Source organism: Engystomops pustulosus, chromosome 5 (genome assembly GCF_040894005.1).
Source record: "Engystomops pustulosus chromosome 5, aEngPut4.maternal, whole genome shotgun sequence".
Taxonomy (NCBI): Eukaryota; Metazoa; Chordata; class Amphibia; order Anura; family Leptodactylidae; genus Engystomops; species Engystomops pustulosus.
In genome coordinates, this window is record NC_092415.1 from 29,530,962 (window position 1) to 29,553,966 (window position 23,005).

Below are 23,005 nucleotides of genomic sequence, written 5' to 3' on the forward strand. Positions count from 1 at the left end.
GAATCATATTGAACTGACCCATTATATTCGATGACCTCTCAGTTTTTCAGTTGCCACATTATTATTTTTTTTTTTATAAAATAGTGATGCTGCAACTTCATGTTTACAATCCCAAATACTGTGCAGACAGGGCACACTTTATAAGTGGAACCTTCATTTGATGTTTAAACAAACAGAAATTTCTGATGAGGCCACGTGATGTGCATTGGCTGCATGATATATGGGCACCCATACATGAGCATTGGTACATGATTGGCAGCTCCACAGCAATTTCAAACTCACAGCCATGCATGGTGCACCTCACATCCATGACTGGCTCAACAGATAGACCTCCATGGTCCAATATGCATGGTGCAACAATGGACACGCAGGCCATTGCAAAACGGACAGGCACATCGCGCATACACAGGAATTTCAATTTCCTATCCTGCTTCCCTGATTGGATATTTGAGAGAAGACAAGAGGAATGAAAGTCATTTTAACCAAATTAGAAACGCTGAAACATCTTTACAGTCATCTACAATGTACTGCCTGAGGTTTATCTGATAGAAAGGAGGTGAAATGTTCCCTTTAAATTCTTTTTAAACCAAAATGAAGAGTGAAAACCAAACATAAAAATGGAAGAACAGCAAAACTTTTTTTTTCCCACTCCTGAAAAATGAAATATTATTTAACCAATTAAAGTGAGGTGCTCCAAAGGGCGAAAATTGAGACCTGAGAATTCAGTGACTTTCAATTTAGTACCAGGTGCTGCCACCATGTGGAAAGATTTGGGCATAACAATACGAAATACTCAGAACGGAAATTTCTACAAGTAAATAGGAACTATGACTCATTGGTAGTGTACGTTTCAGGGATTGTCTGTGCAGTAGAAAACTGAACATATATTATAGTCTCCAGATGGCGTAATACAGGCAATTCATGAAGATAATTCCTTCCACATCTTCCTGTGGACACACATTCTAATTTATGCAGAAACTACATAAAGCTGTACAGATTTTTATTTCAATTGAAATCGACAATAGGAAAAAAAAAGTGTCCCTTCATGTATACCTTTAAATGCACCAACACAACTCCTCCCCCCCCTCCCCCAATTGTCTTGACCAAAAAGTTATAGTCACTGGATGTGAAATACCAAGTTTTTCCTTGGCTGCACCAAGGAAAAACTTGGTGCAGCCCCTTTAAGGCAGGAGTGACACTAGATGGCATTTTATTTTTACACTGCAAGTTCTGTATGATGTTCAAATTTTACCCAAAGATATTCCAAGCAGAATTTTGCAGTATGTTAGAAGTCAATAAATTGGACACATCCCTTCAAACATTAATATTTTATTACAAAGCATGTCATTATTTACACCACAATATCTGGTAGAGTCCAATAGAAAAAAAAAAAAATTGCAAGCGGAGGGTGGGAGATCCATGGCTGTCGAAAGCTGAAGACTTTTTAGCGTGCATCAAACACGACCACTGAGAACAGTTTAAGGAAAAGCAACAATAAAATATGGTGATCTCTATAAGAGGAGGGACAGTGCAAGAATATACATTTATTTATCTTGGTCATCATCCTGGGGTTTTCCATATACAGGCAGTCCCCGGGTTACATACAAGATAGGGTCTGGAGGTTTGTTCTTAAGTTGAATTTGTATGTAAGTCGAAACTGTATATTTTATAATGGAAGTTCTAGACAATTTTTTTTCTTTTGCCCCAGTGACAATTGGAGTTTCAAAATTTTTGGTGTGATTGGACCAAGAATTATCAATAAAGCTTCATTACAGACATCTTACAGCTGATCATTGCAGTCTGGGACTATAGTAAAGCATCCAGAGAGCTTCACCAGAGGTAACAGTGGGCAGGGGGGTCCGTCTGTAACTATGGGTTGTCTGTAAGTCGGGTGTCCTTAAGTAGGGGACCGCCTGTACTAGATTTTGCCCCCACCAAGCTTACACTGATTGGCTTCAATGACCCTGCACACTTGGGACCCCCAAGTACCAGGACACTCCTGGTTTTAGGTGACCATGTCAGCTGCATTTCTCAGGCTGTTCCATGCCCGAGGACAGATTCTCAGTATCATGGTTATCAATGATACCTGTAGAACTCCTCTACAGCACTGAAATCGTATTTATAACATAAATGTATAATCCCACAGGAAGACAGTGACTCGCAGCAACAAAGACTACTATGATACTGGGTTCTGTTCTTGGGGCTGACTCATGGTCTCAGCATTTCACAGACTGGATATGTCATCGGGAATCAGCATACAACTCTAATGTTACACATTAGATGGCATTATAGCCCACTTTACTATAGGACCCAAATTAGTCATCAACATGGGTAGCAGTGGTAAAAGGATACATCTCTTTGTTCTTTTCTTGTACATAATTCTGTATCCACATTCTCTACATCTGATGGGATCTCTGGATTTTATTTCATTTTCTGTGTGACATTCTGGGGAAAAATATAAGATTAAATGAGAAATACAACAAATCAACAAAAAGCCAAAGGGATGTCATCCATGATTTGTAGCAATGAGTATAGTTCCCCCCACATTTATATCAGAATTGTTGGTCCTTTAGTTTACAATGGATAAATTTAGACAAATCATTAGTGTTAGAGATGATCAAACCTAATGTTCTTGAACACGAATCCGCTCATGTCTGCTCATCTCTAGTTACTGACACAAACCAATTTGTTTCTGCAAAACAATGCTGGGTTTATACAGTATATTATTTAGAGGAAATCTACATCAAAATCCATCATGATAAACCAGGGACACTTACTCCTAGATCCAGGCACCATGACTGTGGTAATTGTATTATATTTATTATCCATGGCCTCCTTCCTTATAAACTCGACCTTTAAAACTATGCTAATGGGCCCGATGAGGTCCTGGAGGGGGCGGGTGTTACCACAGCTCTTCCATGCTGCAGCTTCACAGGCTGTTACCATGTCTATCTCTCCGTCCTAACCCCTCCCTCTACTTAATACTGTAACAGCCTGTAAAGCTACAGCAATGAGGGGCTCGGGTAACTTCCCCCAGAGCCCTCTTGTTTTATTCTAATAGTTATAAAAGTTGATATTAGAAGGAAGGACACCATGGATAACAAATATAAGAAGATTACCACAGTCACGGTGCCTGGATCTACAAGTAAGTGTCCCTGCTCTATCAGGATGGATTTTGATGTTAATTTTCTATAACTTCTTTCAACCTCCTGTCCTTACACAGCATATAGGCCATCATGGAGGACGTGATGGGAAAAATACTTTTCTTTTTCTTACTTTAGGCCCTGTCCATATCATACTTTCTAATGGACTTTGTCTTAAGTATTTGTTATTAATAGCAGAAACACAAGACGCAGGCTCCTGCACAAATATTTCAGCGACTAATAGAAAATCTGCCATAAACAGAACTGACACAGGTGTGAACTTAGCCTTAGCTTATATAAAATGAAACAAAGGGATAGAGATGTTCATTTACATACATGTCCTGTTTCAGTACATACAAAGCTGAACTAGTGATCAGACCCATCAGAACATTAGGGTTACAATATCTCACAGACTAAGGGTGATGCCACACATGGCGTTTTGAAACCTTCAAAGTGATCAGAAGGTCATACAGTCTCTGAAATGCTAGTAATAAATAAATGTCACCTCATCCAACAATAAAAAAAGCAGATGATATCAGTCCAGTCTGTGATAACAAGGCTTATCTCATGAGGTGGGTGCGTAGTGGAGTTCACTTTCTCCCAGCAGTTGTGTATATATCTATTCTACGTCCTATCCCTCGTGAACACCTGTAACCATAGGGTACTTTTGCATTTAATTAATCACCCAGCAGTAGGTAATGTCAATCATCAGATGTACACAAAACTACAGGAAGGATGTCAATTCAGATAAATTACAGGCAAAGAGTGTGGAGAAGGGCTCTGCCTCTAAGCAAGAGTCGTATCATTTATTTACAGTCACAGCCTCTAACCTCGGTGAAGTCTCCGGGACACATCTCCTGCCCCATGCAGCCTCCTCTTTCATTCTTTGATCAGCTGGCAGATCGGCAAACAGTGTGCGCCCTAGACAGCTGCCACAGTGTACAGGAACTAGGACCCTGCACATCACAGCGTACACTCGGTGGAGGCCGATGTAGGGATGCAATACTTTTGCATCTGTCCTCCATAGCCATTATTTGGACTCTGTTAAGTCTATATATGGCTCAGCTGGAGGGAGCAGGATGGAAAGGTGCAGTTTGCTATGTTAATCCCACAGTGATGTATACTGGTCAGACAGACAGAAAGTAAAGCAAAAAACAAACGGTGTGGCCAGCTCACCTTCGCGGTAAATATGCAATCCTCCCAATGCACGGATGTGTTCAGCGTGCGGACCCTCCACGCAGTGAAAAGGCAAACATCCAAAGGAAATCCAGCACAATCACGGAGAATGCATTAAAATCCGATAGCTTTTATTTCTTCATATTAAAAACGCTTGACAACACAAAGCAGCACATGGACAAGTCAGACCTACACATTTCATCTAAATTGACTTAATCATGGTCCCATGATTAAGTCGATTTAGACGAAACGGGTAGGTCTGACTTGTCCATGTGCTGCTTTGTGTTGTCAAGCGTTTTTAATATGAAGAAATAAAAGCTATCGGATTTTAATGCATTCTCTGTGACTGTGCTGGATTTCCTTTGGATGTTTGACAGACAAAATGTATATCCCCACCTGTCAGTACAATCAGCATATAAACATGGGGGCTTTCAAGTCATCCCTAACCAGCATATACACACACAAAAAAAGGCCTTATGTGAACATGGCCTTACTGCAGAGATATATATGGCCATAACCATAATAAGGCTACACACATACATTCATGAATTATAGGCACTAGGGTGACATCACCCCGGTAATCATATATACATAGCCCCATGTGTAGCACCAGGACCCCAGTCCGTGCCTCCTCACCTCCACATATGTAGATCATAGGCTGCTGCTTGGGTGGAGGGGCGTCCTTCTGGGGCTCCATACTAAACCTACAATACAAGAAACAGAAGCTTCATGATGAGACACCGATGACCAGATGGAAGACGTGACATATGCAAAACGCTCGCACACCGCGTACCGGACAGTGCAAGAACAGCGTCACCGCAACGTGCAAACCAGCACCACAGGTCGCAACGATATGACGCAGCCGGAAATGGGGAACGCCGTATACCGTACGGGACTCTCACGACGTCAACGTTTTGGGCGGAAACGCCGCGTCAGCCATTTTGTTTATGGGTATAACACACCAGAAACTGTAATTCAATGGTTTTACGTATAAACAACTACTGTAAGGGCTTTGGGTTTTACTTCGGACCAGTCATTACTGACTGTGTTTCTTACAGGTGATGGAGTTTTGTATTTATGGCAATTTGGTTGGAGTTGTCAATTATAAATAAAGTTTGATCTTAAATCTGAGTGTGTTTCATTTAGTCATTTGTATTAATTTCTTTTAAAGAGCGTTTTCAAGAATTTACATACATGTTTATGGGATTAACTACAGCTTTCGTAGTAGGGTGCCCTTTGTATTTTGTCCAGAAGACAGACCAAGTTTATGTACTTTTTTCGTCATTCACATGTTGGGGTTTGGCCACGATGCATATGCGTTTCTTTGAAACCGCAACAAAAAGCCACGTAGGAATCCGCCGTCAGGTTGCCACATTCCACAATCCAAAGAATCCACATTTGATCACATTTTGAGTTAAAATTGCATTTACTAAACGATGAGTGTGATTAGATGTGGAGCTTTTCGAAATGCAGTGTTCATTTACACGTGGCATTTAACAATGCAATGCAAAATCTGAGGATCGCTTTGCCTAATTAAATTGGGGTTAAGGCCGGGGTCACATGTTCTGCTAGTGTTGGCTTCATAATACAATGCTAGCGCACAGGGGAGCTAGCCTTAGCCCGATCGCATATACCTTACCAGAAAAAAAAACGCATTTCGCTGGAAACTGATATGCGATCAGGCCGAGGGCCGCTCCCTGTGTGCTAGCATTAAGAACGTGTGACCACAGCCTAAGGCTGGCGCCACACGTAGCGCTTTGTCTGGGGTGGGCCTCGGCCCGATCGCATCAGCGTTTCTATGGAAACGCCTGTGACCAGGAACGAGCCGCCGGTGTTTCGTGTTAAATTAACGCAAAACACCGGCGGCTCGTTCTCCATAGAAACGCCGAAGCGATCGGGCCGAGGCCCGCCCCGGTGGGCGCGACTTTGTGTGCGTTTGCAAGCGCAGACAAAGCGCTACGTGTGGCGCCAGCCTAAGGGTGAAGACACACATGGCGTTTTTGGGCCGTTTTTACTAAGTGCGTTTTCAGATCGTAAAAAACGCATGCGTTAAAAAACTGAGCAAATTCGGGAAACCGGACAAAAACGCATGCGTTTTCAAAAAACGCATGCGTTTTCAAAAAACGGATGCGTTTTTTGCGATCTGAAAACGCACTTAGTAAAAACGGCCCAAAAACGCCATGTGTGTCTTCACCCTCAGGCTGGTGCTACAGGTACCACTTTGCGTTTGCAAACGCAGACAAAGCCGCACCCACCGGGTGCAAAACACCGGCGGCTCCTTCCCACGGCCCGCAAACACAGACAAAGGGGCACGTGTGTCATCACCCTAACATTTGCATTAACTGATGTCTTCCTCTAGTGTTACGTTCTAGCACACAGGGGTGCCTTGGCCCGATCGCATATGCGTTTCTAGAGAAACGCATGTGATCGCGTTATCAATCGTATGCGTTTCGCTATTGGGCCGAGGCCCGCCCCTAGCGGAACGTGATCGCGGCGTTAGTTTCTATTTTTCATTATTTTATAGCCCTCCGTTTTTGTTATTGCAATTATCCTTTTAAATAATTAGTCTAAGGCCCCTTCTCCACTGGCGTTTTTCACGCGCGAGTTCTGCGCGTGCATTTGACGCTCAGAACTCGCATTGCACTCTGTCCCATTGTATTCAATGGGTCTTTCTCCATTAGCGTGGTTTTTAACGCGCGTGCTTGCGTTCGTTTGCACGCGCGTCAAAATCGCAGCATGCTCTATTTTTGCGGGTCACGCGCGTTTTTCACGCCCCATTCAAGTCTATGGAGATGCATCAAGAACGCATTGCACTCGCAATCATTGCAAGTGCAATGCGAGTGCAATGCGTTTTAAACGTAAGGGTTGCTAGGTGACCAGAATAACATTATTTCCCCTGCTCGCGATCGAGCATTTAATTAAAAAAACACAATGAAGAACAGTGAAGAATAGAATAAAATCATTGTACACAGTGAACACAGTGACCACAGGATCATTTAAGATAAAAACACAATGCAGAACACAGTGCAGAATAGATTACAGATGTTCGGCACATCTGCTTACTTGTCGGGAGATACGCGCGGAACGGTGCGAACAAAATAGCATGTGAAGAACAATATATATGTGTGAAGAATACATTGCAGATGTATGGAAACATCTGCAATGTGTTCTTTACACACATATATATTGTTCTTCACATGCTATTTTGTTCGCGCCGTTCCGCGCGTATCTCCCGACAAGTAAGCAGATGTGCCGAACATCTGTAATCTATTCTGCACTGTGTTCTGCATTGTGTTTTTATCTTAAATGATCCTGTGGTCACTGTGTTCACTGTGTACAATGATTTTATTCTATTCTTCACTGTTCTTCACATCTGCTAAATTGTCGGGAGATAATATACGCGCGGAACAGTGAAGAATAGATCGCCGATGTTTGCAAATTATCAGAAGACATTATTTTTCAATTAAATAACACATTTTAATCCCAAACCATGGTCCCTTTGAAATATGCTCGAGTCTCCCATTGAATCGCGCGTCAAAAATGCGCCGAAAACGCAAAAAAAACGCAAATTACTCCAAGGAAAAATGCAACAAAAACGCAGCAAAAACGTCAGTTTTTCACGCATTGCACACGCACGTGAAACGCAACGCTAGTGTGCAAGAGGCCTAAAGGTCTAACGGAAGATATAAAACCACTACAAGTCTGTTGAAATCGATGGAAAAAACTGATCCATTATCCATCAACTTTTGAATGAAACCTGCAAAACGAAAACCAAAACGCAGATAGGAACTGGCCCATACCCATAGATAAAAAAAAGGTAGCATGTGTCCTGTCATGTGACCTGTGAAGCTTACAAAAGTGAGACTGGTCTAATTAGTATCAGCAGCCTGTTCATTCCTCATTTAATCCACCAAGGTTGGGTGTTGATCCTGTTTTGTTTGCTGGAGAAGACTTCGGGTGATTAGAGGTCGATGGATATACAGGTCTGGAAGCTTTATGTTGAAACTAATTAATACAAGAGAGGTGTAAAAGTCTCGATTGAAAGAAAAAAAAAAGGTGGATTTAAAAGAAAAATGTATGCAATGGCAGATTCCAAGCATTTTCAGCTACACCTGAAATGCGTTTCCATGAAAACGCACGCGATCATTGAAAAGCACCCTATGTTTTGCATTCAGTAGAAATGCAATGTGTGAACATGGCCTCAAATAATTTATTCAGTAACTGTTTGCATTGATCTGGCAGTTGTGCTTTACCAATCAAATGATCACTAACATTTCCATGTAAATGCATATGTAATGGGGGAAAACTCCTCACTGCAACATTTGAATTGCGTTTTCAACTATGTTCAAAAGGGGCCAAAATGTTTAATGTGTTGGTCCATAGACCGTGTAATGTGACCCATTTGTTGCATCACATCACCATCGACCAGTGATAACGCGTCTCCACGACATCCCAGGGGTGCCTGATAGGTCATTTGCAGGTGCCAGGCTCAACCTATGCATGTGTATGGGCTGACTGTTCTAATATGCCGCCATACATTAGTATGGCAGTGTATTAATTTTGAACAAGTGATCAAATGCTCGCAGGGGACAAAAGTGTAAAAAAAAAAAAAAAAAAAAAAAAAATGTACAATAGAAGTCCCCTAAATTCTCTATAGGGTGATGGCACACGTTCAGTTTTTCAGATGCCGTTTTTGAAGCCAGAAGCTGGTGTGGATTATAATGGGTGAGACAAATAATTGGAAGGTGCTGCTCCTCCTTCTACTTTTACTCCATTCCTGGTTTGGGCATCAAAATCTGCATCGGAAAAACTGAACGTGTGACATCACTCAGTCTTAAAACGCCCAAACACAAATAGTGAAAACCTCTGCCCAAACACATATTTGGTATAGCCATGTCTGTAACAACTTGTACAATAAAATCGAATCATTACAGAACCCGTATTTTGATCGCTGTAAAAAACACAGCAAAAATTATGATTTTTATTAATCCAACCTAATAAAAACACCATGAAAGTTGATCATGATGCCAATAAAAATTATGAATCATCCCACCAAAAATAAGCCCTATAACGGCTCAATCAACAAAATAATAAACTTTTAAAAACTCAGGCTATTGACGTGCTGTAAACACGAAAACATGGGAATGTGGCCTTGGTTGTGCATTTGGCCTTGGTTGCGCGCGGCTACATAGGAAGTGAAGGAGAGCCGCGGGCATGGTAAGCGCTGAGCGCGTACCTGCCTGCGCCGGCTATACAGTTTAAAAAGTGTTTTAAACCTCGATACCGCGGTTTAAAACACTAACAAAAATAAGCTCCGGCACCAGCCCACGTTTTTAAGCAGTCCGTTAAACGCATCCATTTTTGACAGGTTTTACCAATTATCTTAATTAAAACTGATCAAAAACTGCATAAAAATGGACCGAAAACGGGTTCAAAACGCCACGTGTGAACCTACCCTCAGGCCAGGTAAAGATGGGGTGGTCACTCGCCATAGAAGGCTGAGCAAGTGCAGCAAATCCGTCCAAAGATATAACACCCAGGTCCTAGACCTCCTCTGAGGGCGCAGATCTAGGTGCAATTTGTGTGTCCGGATAACAGCCCCCAATGTGATAATGTGTATGGGGCCTTAAAGAGGGTGCACGTCACATAGTCCTATTCTATAAATAATTGCAAAGGGAGATAGAAAATGACAAAGATGTGGTGTGAATTGTGAGCAATCGTTGCGGCCACAAGCGCGCTCCCGGCTCCCCCGCGCGCTCCCGCTGGGACCGCCCTGTGACGCGCCCGGCGGTGACGGTTGGGGATGGCGGGCGATTTGAACGTCTGTGAGGGAAAGCGGCTGGGGGCGCGCACATAGCGGTTCCCATAGCGAGCAGTTGCCATAGGAAAACTGTCATGTCCTCGGTAGTAGAATAATACACGAGTGCGAAGCTGTGCCCTCACATGTCACCAGACCTGTCAGCTCCTTCCCGTCAGTGCAGACGTGCGTTTTATCTCATGTAGTGTGTATAATGGCGGAGAACTATGAGCATGGCTGCTGGAGCTTCCTCCAGGGACTGAAGGTGATGTATGAGGAGATGCTGCTGTGTAGTGACGACTGCAATGCTGGGAGTTGTAGTTCACCAATAGATGGGGAGAGTGCAGGACCTTTTTTTGCTTGAGCAGTGTTCACACTAGGTTTGTGTTTTGTGTACTGGTAGATTTCTAGTCAAATATGTAAACTACAGTGTATATTTTAGTACAAAATATATTTTGTGTATGTGGTGCAGCGCGTCATGGCGTCTAACTCCAATTTCTAAAGGGATCTCTATTCTATGTATTCTATGTATATATGATAATTCTTTATTTATTTCTTTTGGCCTCCTCCAAAGACTTGTACATCTTATTAACCTTTTAGACTTGTATTTCCTTATTTTAAGAAGCTTTAGCTTTTTTTTTTTTCCCCCCCTTTTATGCTGTGGTCACATTTGGCATTTTGAGTCTGTTTTTGGGTCATTTTTAAGCAGTCCGTCAAAAAACGCATGCAATTTTTGACAGGTTTTACCAATAATCTTAATTCAAACTGATCAGAAACGCATGCGTTTACGGACTGCTTAAAAACGGGTTCAAAACTCCACGTGTGACTGCAGCCTAACCTATGTTGCTGGTTGCGGTCTTGTTTTTTTGAGAAACAAGTTTGTATTTTGTGGTGGGGTCTGTAAGTTAATGACCAAATTTCTTCATTAGAAACTCTCTGAATTCCAGCATTTTAATAAAATAATTTGCTGTTTGTAGGGCGTGAATATCATGTGACCTTTATTCTAAGGTCTTTGTGGGTAGATGATTTATTATATATATAAGGTATTCGTTTTTGCATCGCACATCTCTTTAATTTGAGTAATTTTATTCCCTACAGTCTACTCTAGATGAAGGTTGTAATTCTTATATTTTCATAGGTTGAGCCTTTATTCATAAATAGGGGTTTCCTACCACGGATGTCCTGTGTCAACTAGACCTTTTATAAAAAAAAATTAAAAAAAACAAACTTTTTTTTCCAAAGATTTCAGCATAGCAACTTTCTGAAGGGGGGGGTGCCCTCTTTATACAGACATGAGGTTTACAGCAAGCACCTGCGGCCAGCGCTAACACAGATTGCGAATGTTAATCCTTTGATTGCCGCTGGCAAAGACTGCAGCGCACTGCTGCCACCATCTTTGTGGACATGGCTGTTCCCCCTGATGCCAGTCGTCAGACCCGAGGCTGTGTGGCTGCAATGAACCAGTGGCTCATTGTAATGACGCCACATACTGTGTGTAAAAAGGCATATATTGCACTACAGTAGTATTGCAGTATACGGTGGGAACGCTCAGACCATCTAGGGTTGAAGTACCCTAGAGGGTCTAAGAAATGGTAAATAAAATATTGAAACTCAAATCGCCCTCTTTCCTTAGAACTGATATAAAACTAAATACAGTAAACAGTAAAAATCAATACATGTTTAGCTATCGCCGCGTCCCAAAATGGCTGATCTATCAAAATATAAAACCGGCTATTGCCAGAGGTGAACCACATAACAGAAAATATTGTCAAAGTGTCTGAAACGCGACTTTTACACCATTTTAAATGACATAAAAAAACGGAATAAGAGGTGTTCAAAATGTCATATAATCCTCAAAATGGTAGCATCTCACAAAAAATGACACCACAGGTCCGTACACCATAGTATGAAAAAGTTAGTAGGGTCAGAAGATTGTGAAACAACTTGCACGTCGGGGCACATGTATAAAGTGTCCTAAGGTTAGACAGTGCAGAGTTGGACTAGACAGTCTTATTCTGCACCAGATTCATATGTCTGGTGCTGTGTGAGAAATCTGTCCTAGTAGAAGAATCTCTAGTCGTACTCCTCACCTCCTATTAGTTCTCTTCGTTTACGTCAGAAAATTAGGACGCCATTCTGTCGGGTCAGCCGTATTTCTTGCGCACAGAATTTTTTTGGCGCGAGGACATGCCCCTTTTCTTAGGCCGTACCGAACCAAAGAATAAAGTAGACATATCATTTGGATTTTTTTTACAGCTTCCCAGTACACGGCATGGAATAATAAATGTCATTGAGATGTAAAAATTTGCTACATGTCCTATCTTTTTCCTGTGTTACAGCGCCGTGCCCCATATGATCCTATGGAGAGGGGCGGGGGTGAGCTGCGCTCATCTCCTCCTCTCCCCGTTCGCTGCCACGTACCCGCCGTGCTATAGTGCGGCAGGCAACGGCAGTGTGCATGTAGCCTTGAGATGTACATTTCCAGCTTTCTAAGCCTTCTAACTGATCATACCGTATGCATTGCTGCAGGGTGATGAGTATGTATGGCCCTAGAGGGGTTTTCCTATTGCAGACCTTTATCTTTTATTCATGGGATAGGGTCTATATTTCTGATTTTTGGGGGGCTCTGACTATGACTTGCAGAACAGAGGACTGCACATTGCCCTCAGATCGCCTATGTTGCTGAATTCTGCTTGTACTGCAAGCAGTTCCTGAAATTTCAGAGGCAGCCCAAAACTTGTCCTGTGCTTCAGTGACTTCTATAAAATGTTCAAAACCCCAAACTGGTATTTAGAATGCTAATTTGCTATAAGATTTCACAAAAAATAACATTTATCACTTGTTTTACAGACCTACAGAAGAAAGAAATCTGAAATGGCGTACAAAAGATCTGTTTTTGACAGTCCAGCTGTGAATCAAGCTAGTTATATAGCCAGAGTGAAGAAGCATGTCGGCTACAGAAACTGCCACATGTATGTGTCTCAAGATAGTGGATACAATGAATCTCTGAAGGCTTTCAGTCCAGACTCTGAAGAAAGTAGCAGCGAGTCCCTAGAAAGTGGAAGTCCATCACAAGATGATGAAAATTCTGAAAACGTGGATCCTACTTTACAGTGCTCCCCTATACGTGAGATCTCTCTGGAGTCTGGAGCTCGATCAAAGAATGGTAGTCACGTTCCAGAAATGTATGAAACTCCACGAGTTGCTAAAAAAGATTTCTCTTTGCGCCGTAGACTTCTGCTTTCTAAGGCTACATCTGGTGGAAGTTTGGATTTTGGGGCTTCGGACAGCTCAGCTGAAATGTTGAGGAGAAAGATGACTGTTCAAAGAGTTCCTAGTTTTGAGGAAGTCCTTTCCACCAAGTTTGACTCTCCAAGAGATGTTGCCTACAAGCCAATCGCAACAAGCACTTTAAAAACGGAAAGCGATTCCAGCATGTCATGTAAGAAGTGGAGGCTGCTTTTTGCTCAGCAGAGGAGTTCTACCCTAGATGATTCCAAAGGCGACTCTGTTCCTTTCCCAGAAGTAGAAAACCTTTCTCCAGTTCAACACTCCACAGAATCGGCGGATGATAGCGTTCTGAGTGTCATTGAAGAGAACATTACTGAATTACATGCCACACCTCCACGCAACTTAACCTTAAATGCTAAAGAAGTATTTCAGACACCCATCAGTAACCTTGCCGAAAGTTTTCGTTTTAACTTGTGTACCCCGACAGACACCCCAGGAACGGACCTTGAAAGTTCTATAAATGAGGACAGCGCTTTTCATTCACTTAGCTTAGATAAGTCACAAGACTCCCTAACTGATCATGAAGGCTCCTTTCAGGAACTTATTCAGAAGCAGAAAGAAACCCCCAGATCCACCTATAATAAAAATCGGCTGCGCAAACTGGATCGGTGCAGGAGACTATCAACCTTGCGTGAACGAGGCTCACAGTCTGAGGTTGAGGAGGAATCTAGAGACGCTCAGATCTTGAGTTCCACATACAAAGCAAAAGTGACAAGGAACTCTGTAACCGAGGAAAGTGAATTTAGTTTTGATGACGGCACAAGTAATTCTCTCTTAAAGGTTGAGGATTTAACAGGCACACCTGCCCTGCGGGTAGTCCGTGAGATGGTAGTACGAAGCACCCGGAAAAGGTCTCAACGGGCCACAATGCAGGAACTACTGGGCAGCCTGGATTGTTCTGATGAGTTTGAAGATGATCTGACAAGACTCATTGGCAGGAAAATGGGTTTGGAACAATTGGATATTTTATCAGAGTTAAAATACCGAAATCTGAAGCATATAATAGCATTTATATTTAAAGTCTTGAATGTGGAAAGTATTTGCAGGTAAATGGGAGAGGCAATTTGTGAAATGTTCTATGCAGTTGGTGCTAAACTGATCATTCTTTTTTCTTATTTTGCTGTTGTCATTTTTGTTTTAAGATTGTATCCAATATTTTGAAACTTCATGTCAGAATTCAGAGTAGCCAGAGGTCGCACTAACATTTTTCCAGAAGGGTAATAATACTCCTCTCACATTTTGAGGAGTATTTTTAACCCAGGAGGAGTACGAAATTGTCACTGATAAATGTATAACTCCCAGGCGTATATATAGTGTTAAGAGACTTCTATTAATACAAAGAAAGTTACAGCTCCTGTTTTCTGTGATTAAAACGGTTTTCCCACAAATTCAAGTTAGGTCCTATCCACGGGATAGGGTCTAATTCAGGGGTCAGGAACCTTTTTGGCTGAGAGAGCCATGAACGCCACATATTTTAAAATGTTATACCATAAGAGCCGTACCATATGCACATGCTCCCCAGTAGATAGGTTGTCCCAGTGTCACGGGTTCCCCTGCGCTCTAGGTCTCGGATCGCAGGCACACCTGTGCCCCTCTCCAGGGGCGGCGCCCCTTTCCGAGCTCACTCAACTCACCACTTTCCGGCTCCCGTTCCGTCCCGGCTGGCCAGCCTGCGTGCGACGGCACCTGCAGATTTAGAGGGCCAGTGTGCCACTGATTGGCGCTGCCCACTTCCCGGGTTCCTATAAAGACCGGCAGCTCCCAGCATTCCCCGTCCGATCTTAGTGCTTCATGCCTATAAGGAAGCTTTCCACAGTGTTTCCTTCCCTGTTCCTGATTCTGCTCCTTCGCTGCCAGTCCCGATCTCTTGCTCCGTCCCGACCTCCCATCATTGCCGCCTGCCTTGAGCGTCTGCCTGTTCCTGACCACAAGACTGCCTAGTGATCCTGTACCTCAACCCTGGCTGCCACAAAGGACGTAAGCAGCGGTAACATGGCTTCCTTTGTCAAGTGATCAGTCTAAGAGACACACAGCAGCCATCACTATTTATTAAAGATCTGTCTAAGAGACACACAGCAGCCATCACTATTTATTAAAGATCTGTCTAAGAGCCAGAGGCAGCCAACAGAAGAGCCATATCTGGCTCCCGAGCCATAGGTTCCCTACCCCTGGTCTAATTTGAATTCTCCGGAAAACCCCTTTAGGGAGCATGCACTCCTTTTTTGTGTTTTTGACATATCCAAAGGCTTCACATGTTGAAGTAACATTGCGTTTCAGCATATGCAATGGAAACGCAATGTTACTTCAACATGTGATCGAGGCTGAAGCCTTTGGAATGCGTCAAAAAGGCAACACACCGTGTGAATGCGCCCTCAAATAGCAAGTATGTATTAAACGTGTGGTGCACAACATTTTTATGGTGTGTTCATACATCGCGTTTTCAAACACATAAGAACAGCTGAGAAGAGATTTGCCGAATTACATTGCTGTCAATATTGTGTTAACAAAACACATGCATCAGCGCAATTTTATTGTGAGCGTTTTGTAACGAAATGTTGACAGCAATGTAATTAGGCAAATCTCTTCTCAGCTGTTGTGATGCGTCTGAAAACGTATGCAATAACCTCACCCTTAGGCTACATTCACACTACCATATGGGGGACGTATGTACGGCCGGAAGCTTGTGGCTGTACATATGTCCCCAATAGATGGCAATGGCCGCACGGATACCACTCCGTACACGGGAAAATGACATGTCTTTCCCTGTGTTACGGCTAGTACCCAATGCATTTCAATGGAGAGGGGTGGGGTGACCCCCTCCTCCTCTCCATGGCACCGAACGCATGCCTGCACGGCTACGGCCTGGCGGGCATACGTTTGTGTGAATGCAGCCTTATTGTCTACAGAGCGGACTGTGGCTGATGGCGGCCCCCAGACCGGTCTGGGGCTGATGCTGCTGAAATTTTATTTAAATCATTTTCTGTGGTTTGGGAACAACTCTTTTTTTTTTTTTTGTTTTTTTTTTGTTTTGTTTACAGAGGCACATTTAGGGAGGAACACATAATGTGTTCCTTGCTTTATTCAAATATAGATCACAGATAACAATGATCTAATGGTAAGAGCCCATTGGATCACTGTCATCCGGGATCTGTATACAAAGACATGCAGAGAGGGTGTATACAGCACCTTTCCTGCATGCCTCTCACTGTATACAGGGGCTGCTGTGATAGGAGACTGATAATAATCAGGCCCCTGTCACAGTACATGATCGGGCTGTCACATAGACAGCACGATCCTGTTACTGGCTGTGTGTACGATCACACACAGATCAGGAGCACAGCCCCGGCAACGGATATGCCTCCCCGCCCCCGCCCCCTTGCTCGGTTCCTCCATCTCACCCCTCGCTCGGCTCCGCCCCCACATGAAGCATGAAGTCCAGCCTCCAGCCACTCAGCGCTGCGATCCTGCAGAGAATATCTTGCAGGATCGGAGCCGGTGCTGTCACCGCTTGGAAGCGGCAGCTCACAGAAAAATCACCAAGCGTATTAATACGCTTGGTGATTTTTTTGGGGGGAGTAAATCAGCCTCTAAACGCGTCTATGACACGTGTAGAGGCGTTATTGCGACCTCAGAGTAGCCCTGTCAAATTTATAAAGGGGGCTCAAGACTACAGCTCCAACTCAGTTTGGCAAAGGACTTAGTCTGAAATGTTACATGGTTTTATTAAAAACACATTCCATTTTTAGCATAGATTCTATGACCTGTTTACTTATATTTTTGGTACCATATAACTATACACTACTGAAATGCCCAATAGCTGAACATTTAAGGGAACCTGTCACCAGGAATGTCGATTTTGAGCAGGTGACGGGTTCCAATAGACTATGCCACACTGACTTTAAAAATGTGGTTGTCAGCATTCTGAATAATTTCTGTAGTTTATTCTACATTATCTGGATCCCTGTCATCTCCCTCCTGCTTGATGAACATGGCAGGACGTGGGGAGGGGAATGGAAACTGGACGAGTACAGGGGAAAAGACTGACACAGATTGCAGAGCTCGCCACACGCTCCTTGCAGGGCTCCAGGTAATGTGAATTAAACTTGTGTAAACTACTGAAATTATGCAGAATGCTGGCAGAGGCATTTTTAAAATCTGCATAGAAAAGGCTATTGGAACCCATTCCAGTTAAAAATCCTATTCCTGGTGACAGATTTGCTTTGGAGTGTTTTTTTTATTTTTTATAAATGGGTATAAGAGCTAGTAACTGGTTCTCTAAAATTTGGGCAAGCTTTAGGGTGCGGTCACACGTACAGCTAGCGCTGTATGTGTAAGCAGTTGGTAACCAAAACCTGGTGTCTTGCTTTTTTTTTTTTTTTTTTTTTGACTGTACATTCAAAGTTCTCTTTCAGGTACCAGCCCTGAGACCTAAGGGAGTGCTTTAACTGATCAGAGGAATGACTGATTTTCTCAGGATCCTCTAGCAGAATTGCGCACACACAGAATGATTCTTGGGCTAGCTCAATAATGCTTTTGGGGCCAGAGACAGATGGGCTGGGTTTGTAGCAGAATAACCTTCAGTCTACCTGCAGCAATATATCACCGCAGCAGAGTGGATGGGGACCCTTCCCTTCTGAATCTGTAACGTATGAATCTAACACATTAAAGGGGTTGTCTGATTTCCAAAAAATTAGGATTGTGGCTGGACGGGCTTTTTAAGAAAAGTAAAGATGTACCTGCCCTTTTTTTTTTTTTTTTTTTTTTTTTTTTTTTCCCTCTTTTCCTCCTCCTAATTTTCACTCTTGGACCACCACTTTAATAATTGCTGTGTTCAAGGTTGATCTGTGCCCTCCTAACACACTGAAAACTCCATGTATTTTGTCCAGAATTGTAATTTTTTTTTTTGTGTGGATATGCCCTTTAATTATTGATCTACTCAAGTGTAACGCTTTCTCTTTGGTACTGAACATATTTGTAAAATTTATGTTGAATATATGTTTTAAAGTGATTTTATATACATTTTTTAATTTTTTTTTTTTTTTTTTAAAGCATTTGGAAAGTCAGTAGGGAATGGCGTGAAATGGTGACTCAAGATAAAGATGCTCATCAAAGAAGAAAATTGTTCATGAAGAAGCTAAGAGTTGAAGCAGAGGTATTGTCCAGTTTAATTCCACTTTTGATCTTTACAATTTATTTTTATATAAATAAAAAATATATACATTTTTTTAACCATTCACACCCTCCAGGGTACTTTAACCCTGTAGGTTCCATAGTATTCGGATCCAATGTTATCAGGTTGGGCTCAGGAAGAGTCAATCTGGAGCGCCCTTAAGTTTTCAAGATTTGCATATTGCACAGTAGATGGCATAATAATCTTGGGTGATGGAGAAACAGTTTGGTTTAACATATAATAGTGCTTGTCAGAGAATCATAAGTCTATACCAGTGCTGCATGCCATTCTAATACATATACTACTTTACAACTTTAAAGGAAAACCACCAAGTTGTATATAAAAAAAAAAAAACCAAACTATAGGTACTCGCCTACAAAAAAACCTTTATAATTAGGCCAGAGCGCGTGGATGTCCTGCGCTCCTGGCTGCTAATTCTGCAAGCCCATACCACCTCACTCTCCCATACTCCCAGCAGGGGTGAATATCTGGAGTTTTTGGTTTAAACTCTTAAAGGGAACCTACCACCACGATTCTACCTATAAAGGTAGATCGGGTGGTAGGTGGATGAATGGGACGTAAGGATAGCCCTTTTTGGGCTAATCCTTACGTCCCGGCTATCCTTTTTGTAAACTTTAATGTCTTTATATGCTAATTTTTTTTAAGCGTTTACTGGGGCGTGGAGTAGCTGCGACTAGTAGCCTCATGTCCGGCTACTCGTTCCACCGCCTACCAGGTAATCTTCGGCGCGCAGCTCCTCGTAGCTGCACGCCCTCGTGCGAATACCCTGCGTTCTGTGCAGAACGCAGGCCTACGGGTGCGCGGACGTAGCTCCGAGACCGGCGCTACTGCGAAGATTACCTGAGGAACGAGGCTACTGGGGCGTGGAGTAGCCGCAATTAGTAGCCTCATGTCCGGCTACTCCACTCCCCAGTAGCCGCTTAAAAAAAATTAGCATATAAAGACATTAAAGTTTACAAAAGAATAGCCGGGACGTAAGGATTAGCTAAAAAAGCGCTAACCTTACGTCCCATTCATCCACCTACCACCCGTTCTACCTTTATAGGTAGAATCGTGGTGGTAGGTCCCCTTTAAAGAGAACCCATCATGCAAAATAACCCCTCTAATCTAAATAGATTTTCATAATCTGCCATTAGAAAGCATTGCCTCTATCCCTTCGTTGTCTCTCTACATGCCTGTAAACCTAAGCAATGAGGTCCTAAAGCTGTATGCAAATGACCTGTGAAATGTCCAATGAGTCATTAGCATATTCAAGCTGTCCAGCTTATTCATGAGTGGGAGGCACAGACACACCCCCAGTGCTTGACCGACAGCCTGTGTAATGCTGTGATGGCTGCTACATGTGCTTGCTGGTGGCCACACCCCCTGCAGCCTGTGTGTATGTAGGAGAGATACAACAGCTACAGGAAGCCATGTTATAGCAGAACATGCCAGGCACTTGTGTAGCTGATGTCTGTGTCTCTGTATTAGGAGGATGCAACATGTCAGCAGATGCACTAACTATGCTTTACTATACATTACACACAGACATGAGCAGGGGAGGGGTAACAGGGGTGACATCACTGCCTCTGACCATTTGACAGCCTCATTTACATAATAAAGAAATTATGATTTTACAATGATTAATGTATGAAATGACTAGATAAAGGCTGGGATGGGATCCTTGTGAGCTGCTCCAACAGGTAGTAGTGACAGAAATACTATCAGAGACCTGATGACCGGTGTCCTTTAAAGGAAAACTACCATAACTTGACAACTACAACATTAAGAGACCTCATATTATAGGGGAGATTCTCCGGTTTAATAAGGCACCAGAATTGTTTCTATGTGCCAGAGTTCAGGAGGCCCTAAAAGTTTACAACTGTCATGTTTTAGAAACTTATGGTTGTCGTGATGGGGTTAAAGGGGTTATCTGGGTATAAAATTTTACTAGGGGCCAGGCTGGGGAGGGCTATTTAAAAATAATAAACATGTAATTACCATCTCCGGCGCTGGTGATGTCCCGCGCCATGGTCTGTCTCATCTGTGCACCGGTTTGTATACAGGGGCGCATCCTGCCGTCCACATCGCTGACCGCACGGCTTCTGTGCCACTGTAAACAAACAGGGGCACGGATCAAACGTACCGCGGCGCAGGACGTCAGCGGTGCCGGATGAGGTAAGTACACCTTTATTTTTAAATAGCCTGTCCCAGCCGGGCCATAAGTATCTTTTAATACCAGGATAACCCCTTTAAGTTGCAAGCGCCTAGGATATGGTATAACTGCAGCATTGTTTCCCTGATAAAATGTACAAGTGTCTTTAAAGACTCATGTACACTTGATTATTCAATAGTTGAGTGGTGTCTCAGTCCCTAAGATCCATTGTTCTTGGCAACTCCTGTGAGACTGGTATTTGACCGTAAAATGTGACAGTGTGCTAAGGCAAGCTGATAAATGTAGCAGCTGAATATTAATTACTATAAAATGTAGTAAAGTTTAAGTATATAAACATAACCCAGGCACTTAACCATAAGATATTGTCTAACACACTTTTTTTTTTTTTTTTTTTTTTTTTTTTTTTTTTTTTTTTTTTTCTTCTCTAATAAGCAATCGTGGATATTCTCCTCTGATGATGCAGCTACCAGGTTGAATCTCCTCAACAGATCTGCACTAAAATCTGTTCAGGCACAATCTAAATCGGTTTGTCACACTCCAACTCCCTCATGTGGGTTTTTGACCCCAAAGGACACACCATTAATTCTGCAGTCTGCAAGTAAACGCCAAGAATATGTTAAGGTTAGTTTACTTTATGCTGAATTCTGATGGACTGACAGACCTTGGTTCCAATGTTTGGTAACTTATTGTAAGTTTTTGTCGGCATTTCTCATACAACAGCTCAGCAACTCAACTGCTAAAGCTTCAGTGCTAGAGTCTTACAACCATGAGCATCTAGCACGATTCACACACCCACCTATGACTGCTTTCTATGTATAGAAGGTAGTTGTGTGTGTGTGTGTGTGTGTGTTGTCCATACTATACCTCAGATGGAGAAGCAGGCTGCCATTGACTAATCCCCTTTATACAATTACAATATTGGGATTTTATTTATAATATATTAAATTTTTCCATTTGAGAATAAAGTATCTCCTTCTGCAGATTGCCAAAACATTATTCACAGATGAAGCTTTGAAGCCGTGTCCGCAGTGCCAGTACCCTGCAAAGGTTCAGCCCGTCAAGAAGCGAGGCAAGTGCAGTAGAAAAGACTGTGGCTTTGACTTCTGTATCCTTTGCTTGTGCGCTTTCCATGGCTCTAAGGAGTGTAGTGGTGGATCAGGAAAGCGCGTGCACAAAAAAGATGTGCTACCCGGAAGTGCCCAGAGCAAGCGCAATCTGAAAAGGCTCTGATTCTTTGTACATTCCTGTTCAGCAGAATCTTGTAAGACTGATTTTAAGTGTTTTTACATGCTTTTAATCTTTTCCTATTTTGCACATCTACATTGCCTGCTAAGTGTGCATAGGGCTCGGAGATCACTGCACAACAGGACAAAATGTATTATACTGGAGACGTGTTACAATTATAGCACTTAGCTGCTGTTTTGCATTCCTTATTGTTAGACTTGTCTTGTAATGTTCCAATCATCAAATGTTTTATATTGTATATACAAATCTTTATCTCTACAGATGTTTTTGTAACTTATTTTAATTTATATTTGTTACCTTTTTTTTTTTGTTTGTTTTTTAAATAAAATTTTAAGGCCTTAAACGTTACTTTTACGATTGCTATCTATTCATCTCGGCATTGAGCATCTTTATAATACTGTATTCTGTATGTGTCTTTGGTTCATTTAGTTCACATAATAAACCAATTTCTTTGGTGCTGTGCTGACGTGGATCTATTTCACTTGCCCCCAGCCCTCTCCATAGAGACATACGGCGCCTTAATACAGGTGAAGCTAGGACATGTCCTATCTTTTCCCAGAGTACGGAACGTGTCGTGCCGCACCATACAGCTTTGTTGTGCGCCCATTACCGGCCAATTGTGGATGTATATACGACCTATATGCGTCCACCCAACAGCTGTGTGAATGTAACCTTAAACCTGTGAACATTCAGTCATAAAATTTTCCAGTCTATAGCGCAGGAATGGTCCAGATGTGCCCCCTTTCACGCCTCCTTAGCATAAAGGGGAAATCGCAATTGCTTTTGGTTTGCTAGTAATTGCATTTAAGGCCGAGTTCTACAGAGAACGGTCATACAAGCCCTGATAAATGTTTCCATTGATTGCGGATACAGCCAAATTAGGACCCCCACCCCACCCATGGATTTCGGTGGATTTGTTATGGCTTCTCCCCTTATCTGTTTTTACATTTTCCATTAGGGCTTCCATTATTTTTAGCTGACAGTTGGATGCAAATTGACATACTGGT

General features: G+C 42.5%; 2 protein-coding genes across 3 annotated transcripts; one reads left to right on the top strand and one right to left on the bottom strand.

The window, feature by feature from the left end:
* Positions 1-1,313: 1,313 nt before the first annotated feature.
* POLR2K (RNA polymerase II, I and III subunit K) lies at positions 1,314-5,241 on the bottom strand. The gene is made up of 4 exons (XM_072151492.1): positions 5,113-5,241; positions 4,956-5,023; positions 2,353-2,445; positions 1,314-1,467 (listed from the first exon to the last, which is right to left on the bottom strand). Exons 2-4 carry the CDS (start codon positions 5,014-5,016, stop codon positions 1,445-1,447), a joined length of 177 nt encoding a protein of 58 aa, XP_072007593.1. The 5' UTR covers positions 5,017-5,023; positions 5,113-5,241; the 3' UTR covers positions 1,314-1,444.
* Positions 5,242-8,162: 2,921 nt separating this feature from the next.
* On the top strand, positions 8,163-22,346 carry FBXO43 (F-box protein 43). 2 transcript variants are annotated; one of them, XM_072151494.1, is made up of 5 exons: positions 8,163-8,302; positions 12,967-14,453; positions 18,457-18,559; positions 21,186-21,374; positions 21,735-22,346. In XM_072151494.1, exons 1-5 carry the CDS (start codon positions 8,291-8,293, stop codon positions 21,981-21,983), a joined length of 2,040 nt encoding a protein of 679 aa, XP_072007595.1. In that variant the 5' UTR covers positions 8,163-8,290; the 3' UTR covers positions 21,984-22,346. The 2 variants fall into 2 exon arrangements, with proteins under 2 accessions (XP_072007595.1, XP_072007594.1); XM_072151493.1 differs by lacking the exon at positions 8,163-8,302 and adding an exon at positions 10,120-10,381.
* Positions 22,347-23,005: the final 659 nt, after the last annotated feature.

Excerpts from the sequence above, each read along its gene's own strand:
- FBXO43 (XM_072151493.1), top strand. The coding sequence starts at position 10,331 with ATGGCGGAGAACTATGAGCATGGCTGCTGGAGCTTCCTCCAGGGACTG. Across the intron at positions 10,382-12,966 it reads GCTTCCTCCAGGGACTGAAG|ACCTACAGAAGAAAGAAATC; the intron begins GTGATGTATGAG and ends CTTGTTTTACAG. Across the intron at positions 21,375-21,734 it reads AACGCCAAGAATATGTTAAG|ATTGCCAAAACATTATTCAC; the intron begins GTTAGTTTACTT and ends CTCCTTCTGCAG.
- POLR2K (XM_072151492.1), bottom strand. The coding sequence starts at position 5,016 with ATGGAGCCCCAGAAGGACGCCCCTCCACCCAAGCAGCAGCCTATGATC. Across the intron at positions 2,446-4,955 it reads TATGATCTACATATGTGGAG|AATGTCACACAGAAAATGAA; the intron begins GTGAGGAGGCAC and ends ATTTTTCCCCAG. Across the intron at positions 1,468-2,352 it reads CAAGAAAAGAACAAAGAGAT|TGGTCGTGTTTGATGCACGC; the intron begins GTATCCTTTTAC and ends AACTGTTCTCAG.